The following is a 17,418-nucleotide window of genomic DNA, read 5'->3' as shown; positions in this document are numbered from 1 at the left end:
GCTTGTATGGCTGTGAGAGATCACATGAATCTGCTACGTTTAGGTTATGTTTCACCGTGGTCACATTCATAAAAGATGAGCATTTAAACTACACAATACATTGGACAATTTACTTCTTCGCACCCATATTTGGCACTGACCACTTGTGCTCCGATCACAAAAAAAGGGATGTAAATGACAGGTTTAAATGGGGTCATTTAGACTTCCTGTTCACACCATGTTTTTATCCCCATCTGTGAATGTGGAACAACTGACGAGCTGCCGAGCAAACAATACCAGGTGCTTTTTCACTCACTGCTATTGTGTTTTTTACAGACTGTGGGTCATGAGAAGTGGCATCCTGTTATACTCCTGTCTAATTTATTCCCCTACTTGTGAGCATGTTAGATGTTTTTTAATTGCAATTCTTTGTGACTGAGGAGCCTGACGTCAGTTTTAGATGACGTGCACCATCAGTGGTTTTAAAGCAGGATATGAGTAGGATCGTGTGATCCTGATCTTAGTGCTGCATGTTGGTATGTAATTAACAGCTCAGCAGTGCTTCAGATGTTCTGATGAGTCAGTCACAAATACGAATGACATCAGTCTTCCTGGAAGACCTCACAGGATGGCTTGCGGGACACATGGCCTTGAGCTACATCCGAATGACCATTCGCTTCTGTTTGTCTTGTGTGTGGGGGGATTGTAGGAGTTCCAGAAAACTCTGGGCAGCAAGCATTCGGTGTATGACACCACCAGCCGCACGGGCCGAGCTTTAAAGGACAAGACCTCCTTGCAAGATGACAACCAGAAACTGGACGACATGCTCAGTGAGCTCAGGGACAAATGGGACACAGTCTGCGGGAAATCTGTGGAGAGGTACATGCAGAAAAACACATATCCATCTCCTCGATTAAAAATAGTTATATACATTTTGAATAAACAAAATTAACCCTAGTTCAGGCTTTATTAAAAGTAGGCTTAATTAGGGCCCGAGCACTGCAGTGCGAGGACCCTATTGGAATAGCTCCGTTTCTTTAGAATTGGATTTTTCAGAACACCTAAAATCTATATTTTCCAGTTAGATCGTATTAGTAAATGTTAGTTAATGCATTAAATAAGAATGAGCAATACATTTCTTACAGTATTTATTTATTAATATTAGCTAATAAAAAACAACTTCATTGTTAGTTCATGTTCGCTTAGATCCATTAAATAATATTAAAATATACATATTTTGCATATTTAGCCAATGAGTTTTCAGTTTTACATTTAAATCGCTGATTAGCATTCACTTTTGCATTGCACTGTGCTTAAAGTTCCTCTGAAACCCTCCACCTTCCCCAGCTCCACCTGTATAGATCTGCTACATGTTATTTTATATGCTATTTGTGCATTTGTCATATCCATTACCATGCTCAAATCTTCAGAGAGTTCTCATGATAGAACTAAAAAGTATTTTTCATTGTTAGTTGATGTTAACTAATGTAGTTAACTAATCCTAACAAGTGAAACTTTAATTAAAGGTGTTACCCATTTTCCTTTATGCATTCATTTGAATTCAGAATTAAAATATTAACGTTGAGTAAACAATATTTGATATCTGTGTTATTTGTCAACTAACTGTCCATGATTTATGGTCAGACGAAAGGATATGTTGTCACAACTGTGTATTTAATATCACATGGGCTATTTTTTCAGGCAGAATAAGCTGGAGGAGGCTCTGCTGTTCTCAGGTCAGTTCACAGACGCACTGCAGGCTCTCATCGACTGGCTTTATAAAGTGGAACCACAGCTTGCTGAAGATCAGCCCGTGCATGGAGACATAGACCTCGTCCTGAACCTCATCGACAGCCATAAGGTACCCATATGAGTTTGACTGATCTACACAACCTGCTTCTTCAATACTGAACTGTAGGACATTATATGAATGAATGAAATTGATGTCTGAAGATACAGATATCTAAAGTAATGATGCAATATCATGATAAGCTACAACAATATATTATATGTGTTTTTAACTTCTTGGACCTGTGGCCAGAATCAAATATAATAAGACGGTAGTATCATCAGAGGGGAGTGTAACCCTCTGGTTTCAGTTAGAGGTGACAGGAGTGCTGGACACACAGACTCAAACACATTGCTAGAGGAGACATCAGAACACACTTGAGCTGATGAGCCTAGAGGTGACCTCATTCACACATCCAGGCCTTAGCCTGAGCAAATAGTCACCAGCAATCTTCTGACTATATTTGGTGCTGTTTATGCCTGATTTCTATGGATGCAATCTAGATCTGGGTGATCTAGCTAAAACAAATTCCAGCTTTTAAACACAATTCTATAAATATCTCAGCATTTATGTAGTCACAAGACAAGGAAGGATCACCTAATGTGATTCATATTTCATAGACCACATCATCAAAGTCATAGAGCCAACTTCCTTTTTGTTTTTCTTTTTTCTTTGGAATGACCAATGCTTATTGCAAAATCATAGGCTACATAATTAAAACCTGGTGATGTGCAAATGTCGTAAAGCCTGGCTGCTGAGGAGCGTGATTGATAACAGTAGACAAGTACCTCCAGTAACTGGTCCCTGATATGATGACATCAGAGGTGGATATGGGCTCTGGCATGACATCATTTAGACAGCATTGTACAGGCATACAAAATATGATTGATTTTAAAAATAATTCACTAAGTACTCAAAATGCTTGTCTTGAAATCTAATTACATCTTAACTGTTCAACTCAACATCTATCCGTACTATATATGTTTTATGATTATTAGTGCATCACATTAACATTATGGGGCTTATTTTCACAAACTAAGCACATAGACTAAAGCACACGGTGCAGGTGCACTCAGGGCATGTCTGAATCCACTTTTGGTAGTTTAATGACGGGAAAACGGTTGGCACATCCGGGTGCATGGTCTTAACGAGTAATGGGTGTTTTATTGAGCGTAACTTGCAATAAACCAATCAAATCGCATCTCCCATCCCCTTTAAAAGCCAGTTGTGCTCGTGACATGGCATGTTCACTATTTACATGGCAGAATGTAATATTTCTCTTTTTTTATGTTTGGTGCTGCTGCGCGTCCCTGTGTGTGTAATAAGCAAGGTGTACGCACATTGTGCACCCGCTTGTAGGTGCATAATACTAACACATTCTTTAAATAACCAAGAAAAAATATTGCGCTAATCTTTAGACCAGGTTTGAGTTAGTCTATGGCGCAGTCTATTTTCAGTCCCTCAAAATAGCAACGCGCCAACAGTATGCCTGAACACACCTCTTTTTTTAGACCAGCACGCCCATGGGAGCACAAATGGGTGCACATGGATTGCCATTTAAACAATGCAGTACAGGACGGGAAAATGAGAACTGTGTCAGGCTGAAACTAGCAAAAACACTTGCGCCATGCATTGCGCCAGGTGTATGATAGGGCCCTAGGAGTTTTAAAATGCACACATACAGTATGATGATGTTGCTGCCTGTGTAGAGCTTTCCAAATCACTCATTTATGAGGTTCTAGTTCAGTTAGAATGCTGTCTATATAGACAGCTAAAAGTAGATGGGTTGAATGTTGAATGCATTTCTTCATGTGTCCTGCAGGTGTTCCAGAAAGAGTTGGGCAAAAGGACTGGCAGCGTGCAGGCTTTGAAGCGCTCGGCACGTGAGCTTATTGAGAACAGTCACGATGACTCGTCCTGGGTCAAAGTTCAGATGCAAGAGCTGAGCACGCGCTGGGAGACGGTGTGCAGCCTCTCTGTGTCCAAACAGACACGGCTCGAGCAGGCACTGTGTCAGGTAAGACATGCCATCTGTCATCAGCAATCACGCTGCCAGATGTTACACTCCTGACCGTATGTACTAACAATTTTGACCGTTAGAATAAATACGAGCTACTGTAAAACATCTATGTAAATTACCACGGTTAGGTTTGGCTAACCTTGCATGTCAAATTATTATAAAAACTAATTTACAAGTGTCAGAATTGCTGTCAGATTCAATAGAGTGTGTGCTGCTCCTGCTTCAAAGGAAGTCTGTTTCTTTATATGATGCAATGAACTCATTTAAAATGGAAAAAAAGAATGGAAACAATATCTAAAAATCGCTCTCTGTGAATTGCCCTTTTCAACACATTTGTGCACCTTTCCTCAGGCTGAGGAGTTCCACTCCACTGTTCATATCTTACTGGAGTGGCTTGCAGAGGCCGAGCAGAGCCTTCGCTTCCACGGTGCCTTGCCAGATGATGAAGAAGCCCTCCGCGCTCTCATTGAACAGCACAAGGCAAGTTTCCCACACCAGTGGCAAATAATCCACACCAGAATAATGAATCACTGTGTCGTAAAACCTATTAGAGGCAATAGCATATCAGTATTTACTGGCAACAATGATCTGGCCACAGTAAACAAAAAAAATGAAATTGTATCTGTATTACTTTACAGTGTTAAGTTTAAATGCAAGTGTGTGCAAGACTGATCGTAATCTTTCCAAGACAGAACGTGTGTCTGTGTTTTCCACAACTCTGACATTCTTTTTTTATTAGCTCCACTCATGATGTGAGGTAGTGATCCGTAGCCTGTTCTCTCTTCACGTCCAACTGAGTAACAAAAGCCATACATGGCTTCAAATCTTTATAACTACTGCTTGCCAGGAAAGAGTTCAAGCCATATAGTGTGATCTCATATTGAATATCCAAAATAGTCTGTTCCCCGAGACATTATTCATGTCCACAGTTTGAGGAAGCAAACATCCTGAGAGATGATGGGGTTTCTCCTTGGATTAAAACACCAGTTACTAATGATGGGTAGAAATACATAATCTCTACATAGTGGGAACTGGATGCCATCGATGGCATACATACTCTACAATCATGTTTTTGAAGATCATGAAGCAGTATTGGTGGAGATAAGCTGCTCTTTGTGTAACCATGACCATTTGCTAATGAAAGAACCTTTGATACATGCAGGAGTTGATAAAGAAGCTGGAAGAGAAGCGACTGGCACTGAATAAAGCCACAAGCATGGGAGAGGCGATCCTGTCCATCTGCCACCCAGACTCCATCACCACCATCAAACACTGGAACACCATCATCAAAGCACGCTTTGAGGAGGTTCGTCTCTTCCTACAAGCTTTCTCGAAACCATTCAGGGGCATTTAATGAGAGGCACATAATATTTAGGCATCGTATGTATATTTGAAGAAAAGTAGTTTTAGGTTCTGCTCAGAAAGAGACATCTGAGGGACATGAAAAATGTCCAAACACATGCATTCACATAGACTTTACCTCAATAATTGAAAGAGTGAGAAAAAAATACAAAAATAGAAGGGAAAAAAGAAAATAAAACATGGATCTGCCTCATACAACACTCCTGAGTCACATCTGGACCAATGAATCCAGAAACTAGTTCTTCCTCAAAAGTGCTCATTTTATAAACTTTGTAAATGCAAGTTCCAGACAGACTTATAAAACTTAAGTTTTTCTGTTATTTTCAGCTGCCAATCAGATCTTGTTAGATCAAGACAGTATTTTTCCTGTTTTGTGTGCTACTTCAGATATCTGGGCTGGTTCATAAGTTATGAATCTTTAACAGATTCTTTAATTAACTTTTAACTTTTTTATATTTAGTTTCTGGCATATCTGCTAGCTCAGAAAAGCTGAAATGAAAACACACAGCCGGTTCATTATGGGCTGTCTGTAACTGTTATCCAGTGAGCTGTTTCAGTTTGCAGCTGGTTTCTTCATAGATAGCTAACCAGGGTTCGAAATGACTTAGGACTCTTGGGGGGTCCCCTAAAATTTTATTATTAAAGGTTCTGAAGACTACCTTGCTACACGATATACTGTAGGCAAAATTATATGGACCAGTGTTGAAGGTGGGATAATGGTCTTGGGATGTTTTCCCTTGCCCCGCTGCAAATGTCTAGATACTTACATTGCCACCAACCCCTGCCATCCCACCCCAAAAGGCACATAGAGTAAAATGAAATTCTGAAAAACTATGACTTCCTCTTTTTCCTGAAAACAATTTCACCTGATGATTTGAGTAGCTCTTTTTGTAAAGTTCTAGGATGATTGGGGTAATTTTGTAGGGTAGGCCTAGTGCCTCTGCATAGAAAATAATAAACAAACACTGTAAAAAGTTTAACTATTATTTACTCAATTTTATTGGTGAAACATTTTTACACTCAAAAAAATTTAGTAAATTTTAAAGCTGTGAAATCAATGAAATATACTGTATGAATTGAGTAAATGCAAGTAAAAAAATTAAGTACGTTAAATCTGAGTAACTGCATCTGGTACATTAACAAATAAAATGGAGTAGAAATAATTGAACATTTAAACATTTAAAAACAATATTTATGAGTAATATTAACTGTTTTTATTAATGAGTAATATTAACTTTTTATTTTCTCTAAACCTTTGTAAAATAGTACTCCACACAACCACCAGTAAACATGACATTGGCCTTTATTGTCAATGAGTACAGCAATAAAGCACATTTTACACTGTATACAATATTGCCTACATTTAAACTCATTTTACAAACATTTTATAAGTAAAAATTAAATATTTAAAAATTCAGGTAGCCTAATTCAAGTGTAATCAAATCAACCCAATATCCACCGGATCAGCGCTGGTCCTCGTGCCGGAGACGGACTCGCCTCTGCGGGTGAACTTTGAACTTCATACCGCCGTCCTGCGTTTCACTCACAGCCGATAGATACTGCGAGTGACTGACATAACCTGCCAATAAACAAACAGTGACAGTTCTGAGGACATTTTATCATCCAAATGATAATAATTATATTTATTATCATTAGGAATGAAGTCATGTGTTTATGCAAAGCGTTTCAATCATGCAAAAAGACAGGCGCGACTCTCGTTTAGGTGTCTGTATGTTGTTTTGCATTAAATATGATTTAAAGCACAGTAAAGATTTTATAGATAAAATAAAACATACACAAACCTGAATTTCACAGAGGAAATGCACCAAATCTGCGACGCTGAGAAGAGAGCTGTTGTCTGGAGACTGGAGAGTTCAAACTGCCCGCGCTCACTGACTCAACCAACCGTCGAGTTGACGTCACGTCAGAGGGTGGGGGAGGGGTGCATTGTTTTAATTGAGTAAACTTACTCAAATTTTAAGAGTGTGTTAAATATATTAATATTGTTGATTTGAATTAAGTAATATTTTTGTTTCTTGAAACAGATCAGTTAAATTCAACATTCTCAAATATTTTGATAGAAATTTCACAAATATATTAAGTATATTATAAAGAAATAATTGGTTAGTCAAATACTAAATAATTTTATTGAAAACAACTTAAATATATCTGTAAATTTTAGATAAAATGAACTGTTGGATTTTTACTCAATTATTTTGCTATGTTTAACTCAAACAATCAAGTACACGATATTCAGAGATTTTATTAAGTTAATAAAGTTAAAAATTTCTGTAATATTTACTAAGCCACAGAATTATTTTTTACAGTGAAGTACAAGCATATTGTAATAATCAAAACTCCATAATCATCGGGAAGAAGGAGGTGGGAACCGGCGGACAATCAAAATGAAACTTTAATAATCAAAATAAACACAAATAAAAACCAAAACATAAAATAAAGCCCAGGCCTGGTCCTCTATCGTCCTTCACTGTCGTCGCTCCTGTTTTATATCCTTCCATCTCCTCCGTGGGACTCGAGACCGGTGGGTCGAACAGGTGTCGTTCATCTCCAATCACTCCACCGGTCTCGCTCATTCCCACGTCCCTCGGCCCCGCCCCATTCGTCACACATATATTAAATTAAATTAAATTAAAATGACATTTATGCATTTAGCAGACGCTTTTATCCAAAGCGACTTACAGTGCATTCAGGCTATCAATTTTAACCTATCATGTGTTCCCGGGGAATCGAACCCCCAACCTTGCGCTTGATAGCGCAATGCTCTACCAACTGACCTAAAGGAACACATATATATAAATGCAATAGAACAAAAATACATGTGAAATAAAGCAGTGCTTTTGGTTTCTCAGGTAAATTAACTGTATTAAGTTACAGACATTGAATAATCAAATGTAAAATAACACTACCTTCACTGTATTAATACATTAATACAGTTTACCTTTAGCTACAAAAATGTTTTTTCTCTTTCTCTTTTGTTTTTTGATTACCTTTGGTGACCCAAACAGCTGCAGGTATATTGGGTTGCTGTCCCTTTAAGACGAATGCGTATCTAATACTGGTAATGACACGCACCTGTTTTCTTTCTCTGACTGCGTTTATGGGGAAACTCGTTGAAATGGACACTTTGACTTATCTTTTCGAGCACATCGTTAATTTTTTTTTTCGTTCAAACACAAATTGATAAGAAAGACAAGGGAATTCGGTTTCACGAACTTCACGTGCTGTCTGCGACTGCGTGGCTCTGTACGCCGACAGACAGACCAGTCTACATTTGGATGTTTAACATAAATATATAACCTACTGATACAGCCAAGACAACGTCGGCAGTATTGACGGCAAAATAGGCTACAGCATATTTCGTTCTGTATTGACAGGGAGTTTTCTTAAGCAGAATTTGATGAGAATTTGATGCAGTTGCAGATACCAGCATAGAGAGTAAGAGAAACACTAGGTGGGAGGCGCCGAAAAGCGTGCAGTTTTTGCATCCCTGATATCTACAATTTCTCACAACAACAGCCATGTTATCACATAAGCACAATTTACCCTTGAAAAAAGTCGGTGATCTTTCTTTTTCCTCTTTTTTTCTCAATGCGCAGGATTCCAAATTAAGAAAAATAACATTAGCTTCTTTACCAAGCTCTCATGTACATTCATGCTCAAATCACATTCACTTTACTCAACTCACAGACTTGAATTAAGTCCTGGTTATCTTTCGTAATCACTGACTGGACAAGTTGGTTGTTAAGCTAGCTTTGAATAACTAGTCTAGCTGCTCGTTCTGCTGTTAGCTGGCAGATCATATGGCTTCATACACATAAGTTACAGCTAGCAAGAAACGTTGACAAACATACTCCTATAATCATTACACTGGGTATCTAGTTAATGCAACTTTTGATATAGGAACTCGAACTCCTAATATTTTACTATAAGCAATTATGGAGATATAAACACAATCGAAGGACTTACAGGATTTTCATTCAGGATTTCACTCTTTGTGATGTCTCGTTTTGCCGTGTTCATCTAGTACGTGTCTGCGGGAGCACCACAACAACAATCTGTGATGCTGAACTCACATTTAGCTAATAGCTGCCCTGATTGCTGCCTCGTGCTAGGAAATGAATTAATTACTGTTAAATACAAAACGTCACTAAAACATATAATTTTCACAATAATTTTCAATTTTAAAATATATTTGTTGGGGACCCCCCAAAATCCAAAAATGAATTCTTATGGGGGGTCCCTAATGACTTATGGAGGGTCCAGGACCCCCTCAGACCCCCTCATTTCGAACCCTGTAGCTAACTGAATAAGACCACCTTATCCATATACAGAGTCCAAAGCAGCAATTCAGGCATTTTGTCTCAAAACACCCCACGGAAGAGGGGGGCGGGGAAAACCGGAGCTCATTATCATTTAAAGAGACATGCACCGAAATGGCTCGCTATGAACAGAGCTGTTTTTGACAAGGTAAAAAGGGTATTGTTTAACATAACCATTGTGGAACCTTGACCAAAGTATGTTGCAGGCAATTCATGAAAGACCCTGAATAATCATACCAATTTGTGGAAAGTGGGCATCCGATGTCCCTTTTAACAGTCAATACTGTCTACAGTATGATCTGATTTCTGCGTCTGTGTCAGGTGTCAGCCTGGGTGCGCCAGCACCAGCAGAGACTCTCCAGTGCTCTGGCCGAACTGCTGGCCACGCAAGAACTGCTGGAAAACCTGCTGAACTGGCTCCAGTGGGCTGAAACCACACTCGGCGAGAAAGACAAGGAACCTCTTCCTCAAGAGTTAGAGGAAGTCAAATCACTCATCGCTGAGCACCAGGTAGCACCAAGAGCTGTATGAGGGGCTCACTTTAACACCTTTACATAGTTAGTCAAAGGTTTAGAAAAAAGCTGTTTGTGTGTGTGTGTGTGTGTGTGTGTGTGTGTGTGTGTGTGTACCAGACATTCATGGAAGAGATGACCAGAAATCAACCAGATGTGGATAAAATCACCAAAACTCATAAGAGAAAAGCCACAGCAGATCCTCCTGTTCAGTCTCATATCCCTGTTCCAGAGAAAGGACGAACAGCCAGTGAGTATCAGCATTCAGCATTCAGTCCCGTTTTTCAATTCAATTTGGCATGCACCATAGCTGGACGTCAGTGAACAATAGCATGATTTGAGCAGAAGAAAAACTGAGCAGGATTTGATATTTGGGTTTAGGGTTCAGCGCTAATTCTAGGGACTGGGGTAAGAGTTTGAGAAGAGGCTTGAAAGTTTGGGGTTTTGGTTAGGAGTAGGAATCAGTTTAGGGTTAGAGCCTGGGATACCGCTGTGTCTGAAATCGCATACTGTCTGAATAGATACTGTACTTTTTTGAATAATAATATGTTCTATTTAGTATGAATGTGTGTACGTAGTGTAAGTTTGATTATAAAATGGATAGTTCCGGTCCTTGATTCTGATTGGTTGAGCCACAATCAAAGCTGTTGTACATTTCACTACAAACATACACCTTTGTTTACTTCTGTGTTGCTCAGCAACCACTTTGTTGGAACTACAACTTTTTCTGAGGAACTACATTGGTTGGTGGAAGAATATTGTTTTTATTTATATCATAACACTACAAGTTGGTATTTTTTAAAAGTATTTTTCTCTGTTCTCTTACTGTTTTATACATAATGTGAATGTAGACATACTCTTCTTTTCACTCACTAGTTTTTCTTTCTATATAGTAGGGAAGTACGTGATTTCAGATGGAGCCCTAGTGTAGACAAGTGTTTAAAGATCTGGGCTCTTAACCAAAAATCTCTTGTTTTAATCCGATAGACTTTTGTCCAGCCACTTATGACCCCTTGATTTACTGTGTCTCATCTTCATCTCTGTCCTGGCTTGTACTTTTCTTAACAATGTTGTAACATTGTATAATGTCACTTTCCTTGTTATTCTCTCCTTAGGATGTGCCACTTATGGTGTAACTTAGGTCGTTTAGATGAAAGGACAAATGTGAATGTGTGCCCTTGAGCTAAACAATAACAATGAAGTCATAGACAAAAACTTCACCAGGTTTTGTAATTTAGTCCACCAAACAGAAGTGCACTCACTGGCTGTTTAGCTTTGGCTGATTTAGCCATTTGTTTGATTGGTCATCAGGAAAGAGATCCCCTACACAATCCATGTACACCGCAGCATCACAGGCACAAATCGAGACTAAGAACCCCCGAGTGAACCTGCTGGTCAGTAAGTGGCAGCAGGTGTGGCTTCTGGCACTGGACAGGAGGAGGAAGCTCAACGATGCTCTGGACAGACTAGAGGAGGTCAGTCGTACATACACACCTGACCTCACATCTGGTTTAGATTCATGTCAGGTGGCTTCAAACTCATCTGCTTCTTATATGCCCTCAGCTGAAAGAGTTTGCCAACTTTGACTTTGACGTATGGAGGAAACGCTACATGCGCTGGATGAACCACAAGAAATCACGCGTCATGGATTTCTTCCGCCGTATCGATAAAGACCAGGATGGCAAAGTCACAAGGCAGGAATTCATCGATGGCATCCTGTCCTCAAGTAAGAAAAGAAGACAAACCGTGTGTTGTTTAGGTCTAAAGTCTTTCAGGCTGTACCTTCAATGCCTCTCTGGTCCTGTAGAGTTCCCCACCAGTCGTCTGGAGATGAGCGCTGTGGCAGACATCTTTGATCGTGACGGCGATGGCTACATTGACTACTATGAGTTTGTGGCTGCTCTACATCCCAACAAAGAAGCTTACAAACCATTAACCGATGCAGACAAAATTGAAGATGAGGTAAATGTTATCTGCTTACTTTCTGGAAAGTTCTACACAATAACTGGAAATATTACGGATGGTGATTCTTGTAGTCGTTTTCTGATTTATGACTTCATGTTTAGGTGACACGCCAAGTTGCAAAGTGCAAATGTCCGAAACGGTTCCAAGTAGAGCAGATTGGTGCCAACAAATATCGGGTAAGTGACTGATTTTTCATGCTTTCTGGATGAGTCAAGAAAAAGATTCAGTATGGAACCCTAGGCCAATACAAACGCAGAAGCCTGGTCATTAGTTGAGTTTTTTTTTTTTTTTCAAGATTTAAAAATAATAATAATTATTATTATTATGATTGGTTGCAGGGCTTGACATTAACACCCGCCAAATGTGGGTGGATTTTGCTCGTGGTGGGTAACACAGTGACGACAACTAGCCACTTTGGCAGGTTAAATAATTGCCAGTGTGTGAGTTGGAGGCTAAGTATAAGTTTAGCACAGATATATTTACACTCGCGAACACTCTCTGATAGGGCTTCAGAGTTTCACTCTCCGTCAGGCGATCTGTGATATTTTTCTGTTCATCTCAATGGACACGCAGCACACCTGTATTTAATGTACCGTAAACTCTAGTGTGAAGGGGCACAAACCGCCGTCGATTTCTCTCACACACACGCAGAGAGCGAGAGAGAGTGAGCGAGTGAGTGAATTGACTCGCTACATTTAAACAATGTTCTTTGTTGTATTTTCCCGTCAAAATAACAGCGTTTCTATGGAAGTCTTCAGCTTTTAAGAACAGCTGGGCTTTCCGGTAGTGGGAGGAGTTAATGCTCAATCGGCAATCTCATTGGCTGGCAGTCACCTATTATCTTCCCTGTTTTGATTTCAGCAAATCAGTTCGAGCGAACACACAAAACCAAATTAATATTCATGAATCCAACAGCTCATTAATATTTAGTAATCCTTAGTGTGTTTTATATCTACAGTATATATCAATCAGTCTGGCGAGTAAACTAAAGTATTTAGCCAATGGCGATTCAATTGCCAAGGTGTCCGTAGAGGGTTGCAACCTAACCAGTAGTCATTATTAGGGCCTGAGCACAAAAATGACACAAACTGAAATGTGTTCTTTATGATGAGAGGAACGTTCCTCTCAAATTTTAATGAAGATAATTAATTTGTCCAAACCATGGCATGCATATTTCGTAAGGTTTCGAGACTGACTTACTTTCCATTGCAACTTGTAACAAAGAATTTCCCAGTGTAGTTCAATACAGTAATTCTGATTCCGATTCTGGTATTTAAACAGACAGTGTTTCTAATGCTAAAGGTTTTTTTTTTCAGTTTAGTTTTTTATCTTTTTTATTAATCTTATACATCCATGCACCACTTTTATTATGCAATATGAAGCTACTTTTTTATGTCTTTATCTTAATACATGGTTACAGGGTCTGATAATACCTTATCAGAGCTAATGATAATGACCTGTAGTCTTGATTTTGCTGTGTACAGTGGTTTTACATTTAAAAGGGTTTGTTTCACAGAATTGAGAGATATAAACACGCATTTGTGAGTTATAAAGTCAGAAATGCAAGATATAAACTCACAATTCTGCCTTTTTTCTCAGAATTGCGTGAAATAAACTCCCAAATTGGGAGTTATAAAGTCATAATTGTGAGATATAAAGTCACGATTGTGAGGAAAAACAAGTTTATCTCACTCAATTCTGACTTTATAACTCTTAACTGCAAGTTTATGTCTCACAGTTCAGATTTTTTTTTCTCAGAATTGTGAGACATAAACTCGCTATAAAAAGTCGCAAATTACCTTTTTTATTTTTTATTCAATGGCATAAACGGGCTTCCATACAAAACAGCCTTCACCTCAGTGCTAGAAAAAAATCCTGTTTTTATTACAAAATACATTGTTTATGTGGCAATAACATAATGGCATGTAACCAATTTATCAAAGTTCATTTGGACATTGGCTATATCCAAATGAAAAGGCCCTGATTCCTTGCCGATGTAAGGAATGTTTTGAGGATGGAATGGAAACATGCAGTCTGGAAAGTTGGCAGAGTTCCACACAGTTAAACTGCTCCCCTGCCCAAACCTCTCTGCCCCGACACTGCTGCTGCCAAAGAAAATGACTTCATTACACTTTTACATGCCATTGCATTTTCATTCTCTCATGTTTGAGAGTTTCCCCCTGGTCCCCTTCTCTCCAACACCCCTAATAAACAGATCCCTTAACATTTGGTCACAGACAGCCATTCTGTTACTGCCTGTAATCTGAGGGAATAGTACTGACTGAATGGAGGCCTGGAACTGTGCCACTTGATGACAAGAACTAGAACTAGAATATCTTGTGTGTGTTTTTTTCAGCAGAATTTATTGTCAAACCAAAAAGAGTGGACTGATATTAACTAATGTTTGTCTTTTTACCCCCTCCACCACATCAGTTCTACCTTGGAAATCAGGTATACATGCATAGTGCTTTTTAAGATTTGCAGTGCTGCCTTTTATGTTTTATCTGATTCACTGTCACTGTGTCTTTGAATTTCCAATATTTAAGGCTGTCTTAAACTCACAAGCGGATAAGCATATTTAAAGTAGTTTTAAACTCTCTTCCCAAAGCTAGCCATTTAGTTTGTGCAAATCTCCACTGGCATTGAAGCACAGTGGCTCGGGAAAGTTATAAATATACATTTCTTCTTCCTTAATACTAAATGACACACACACACACACACACACACAAAAGATAGTGTTTAGTGCTGACATTTCCTTAATATCTCTTATGTTGTGCCCTGAGTATTTTTAATGCAGATTAATTTAGGTTTGAGTTAAACAAGCACAGATATTTGGGAAATTGTTTCTAGTCAACATGAAATCAACATTGAGCAATACTCAATCAATTAATCAATAAAACATTTTACAAGTGTTATAACTTGTCTTAAATAACAGCCAAAGGCATTTTAATAACATTTATTAATTAAAAAACTAATTAAAAAAAAATTAATTAAAAAAACATTCTACTGTTTGTAGCTATTTATAGTTTACAGCGTAATGCAGAACTTGTCGGTGCAGTTCAGTAGTTATCACACTAATTTCATGATTGTAAATATATGCAGGTGATATGAATCAATTGGATTGTTTCACATTATGGAAAAAAAGGGGTTGTGAATGTTTCATGTTGACTTGTTCTACAGGCATTTTAGGACGTTTTTATTTTTTAGAAACCATTTTTAGATTCAACTATCTGCTTTTGAGTTCAAATGCATTTCTCCCTGCAGCGTTGCATTCTGCTTTTTTATCATAATTTGCGACAGCTTTTGCAGCTTAACACAGTACGCTTGCTTTCTGCTACAGCACCTGCTTAATTTACTTAAACTTATTTGATTTCTGCTTTGAGTTGTGGTTCTTTTAACCACAGTTTGTGGCTGATGTTCAAACTAGTCAGAGCTTCCAGAGAAATTTTGAGCTGAAAGATGATGCATGATTCTCACTACATAAATCACATGAAATCATGAGCTACATGCTTTCTTGGGGTGGTGTTTTGTCAAGATACGTGACTCTTAGCTGGTGGAGGGCTTTTATCGGGCAGGCCATGCAAACCTCATGTTTTTCTTCCTTTGTATTGAGAACTTTGTATCACATCAACTGAAACCATTCTTTTGACAGTTTGGTCTCGTTCACTGCTTACATGACCCCTTAATCGCCGATGAGACTATAACAAACAGGGACAATCAAAATCTAACCCCCCATCTACACGTTGCTGTTTTGGAAAGCTGTATCCTGGTAAATGGTCATTCTTAAAGCCATTTGTTGTGATTCTCTTGATCATGCTTCAAAATTCATCTTCTCCTCCCCCCAATCACCAAATTCACCAATGGTATCGATTCACTCTGGGTATCACTTCTAGAATAAAAGGCTTGCAGGCCAGAGAGATGCTCAGCGGGTCGCCATCAGTGTGTCAGTCATGTTGAGTTTCAGCGAGTCGATCTCAGCCATTCTTCCATATTGTTCCTATTGTGTGTGGTTGGAGTTGAGCATCAGTGTCAACACACGCATCCTCTATGAGAATGGTAGTTTGTAGTTCTAGACGGTGCAACGTCTGTGGTTTGTGGAAAAACTTTCTCATATGGTATGATTTCTTTTTTTTCTTTTGTTTTTTTGTTTTTTTTTTACAGAAAGCATGAGGCCATAATTTTCTGTGCTGTGAAATCCGTATGCCTTGGCCATATCCAACTGGCAACAATCATTTGGATCAACTCGTTTGGCTTGTTTTCTTTAGCTCCTATCTTTGGCATGGAGGGTGTAGGGGAATGCAGTGGAGTTATGTCCGAGTGTTCCCCTGCGTCTCCATGCCAGTGCCCATATTTGAATGAAAACAGAGCCTCAGCGAGTGTAGAATGCACTTATAGCACACCCTAGTGGACACACTGATCACAGTCCTGTCCACTTTGTCTTAAAAGTGCACTAAGCAACTTTTTTCTATTGTAATAAAAGTTTCACACATTACGAAATTGGTAACATTGTCAAATGATGTTTACTCACTTCATATCAGTTTTATAAAATATAAAAAAAATCGTATATATAAATATATATCAATACTGTTCGTTTGGATGGATGTTTAATTGTCATGAAGAGTAAATAACTGTCTCTGCATATATAGGACACTTTTGGAATCAATTAATCACGGGTGACAAATATGCCAGCAAATTGGATATTTCTGTAATGGGTTTACATAATGCTTCATCCATGCCCACAGGTGGCAGCAAAAGGTCTAGAACCACTGTCGAATCAGCCTGTAATACAAACTCTGAAATGACTTTGTGCACCTTTAATGACATACAATGGACCACACCACCACACATGATCAGTCAATCATTAGCACAAAGCCACAAATGAACCCAGTTGGATTGACCACTCATTTCACATCTTCTGGAATGGAACCAATGTTGTGTCTCAGTCAAAATTTGTTTTGATCAAATGGCTCGGCAGGGCAACAAGAGGAAGCCAGAGATAAACACAACAAATAGCATCTAACAGAGATTAATAATGTTTTTAATTGACTCACTGCTTCCGCCACGTTTGATGGCTAGTTTTTGCTATTTTGAGAAGGGTGTTATGGGGCCGAGGTTTCTGATGTTGCTCTGCTGCGTGCCTGTCACTGACAAACATGACTGTATTTCAGAAGAATGATTGTGTTCTCTGTTCGTGTCCAGTTTGGAGATTCCCAGCAGCTGCGGCTGGTGCGGATCCTGCGCAGTACAGTGATGGTGCGGGTGGGTGGAGGTTGGATGGCCCTGGATGAGTTCCTGGTGAAAAATGACCCATGCAGAGGTAATGTCCGCTTCAGCTTAAGGTGTTCAGTCAGGTCTATTAAATTGATTAATATTGTGCATAACAGAATGGTTCAATTTATTTATACAATGTATTTTACTTCCTCCTGGACAATATGTTATGTTCCAAAACCT

General features: G+C 38.8%; 1 protein-coding gene across 2 annotated transcripts in view; it reads left to right on the top strand.

The window, feature by feature from the left end:
* The window catches only part of LOC132110986 (dystonin-like), a 158,164-nt gene that overhangs the window by 128,099 nt on the left and 12,647 nt on the right, over window positions 1–17,418 (top strand). For both annotated transcript variants that reach the window (XM_059518140.1, XM_059518141.1), the window contains 13 exons: window positions 689–858; window positions 1,681–1,840; window positions 3,591–3,785; window positions 4,140–4,268; window positions 4,951–5,094; window positions 9,812–10,000; window positions 10,123–10,252; window positions 11,314–11,477; window positions 11,566–11,728; window positions 11,810–11,964; window positions 12,069–12,143; window positions 14,401–14,418; window positions 17,167–17,284. In XM_059518140.1, the coding sequence (XP_059374123.1) occupies window positions 689–858; window positions 1,681–1,840; window positions 3,591–3,785; window positions 4,140–4,268; window positions 4,951–5,094; window positions 9,812–10,000; window positions 10,123–10,252; window positions 11,314–11,477; window positions 11,566–11,728; window positions 11,810–11,964; window positions 12,069–12,143; window positions 14,401–14,418; window positions 17,167–17,284 (1,810 nt within the window). The remainder of the gene's footprint in view (window positions 1–688; window positions 859–1,680; window positions 1,841–3,590; window positions 3,786–4,139; window positions 4,269–4,950; window positions 5,095–9,811; window positions 10,001–10,122; window positions 10,253–11,313; window positions 11,478–11,565; window positions 11,729–11,809; window positions 11,965–12,068; window positions 12,144–14,400; window positions 14,419–17,166; window positions 17,285–17,418) is intronic.

Source organism: Carassius carassius, chromosome 30 (genome assembly GCF_963082965.1).
Source record: "Carassius carassius chromosome 30, fCarCar2.1, whole genome shotgun sequence".
NCBI lineage: Eukaryota > Metazoa > Chordata > Actinopteri > Cypriniformes > Cyprinidae > Carassius > Carassius carassius.
This window is presented reverse-complemented; position numbering and strand designations above follow the sequence as displayed.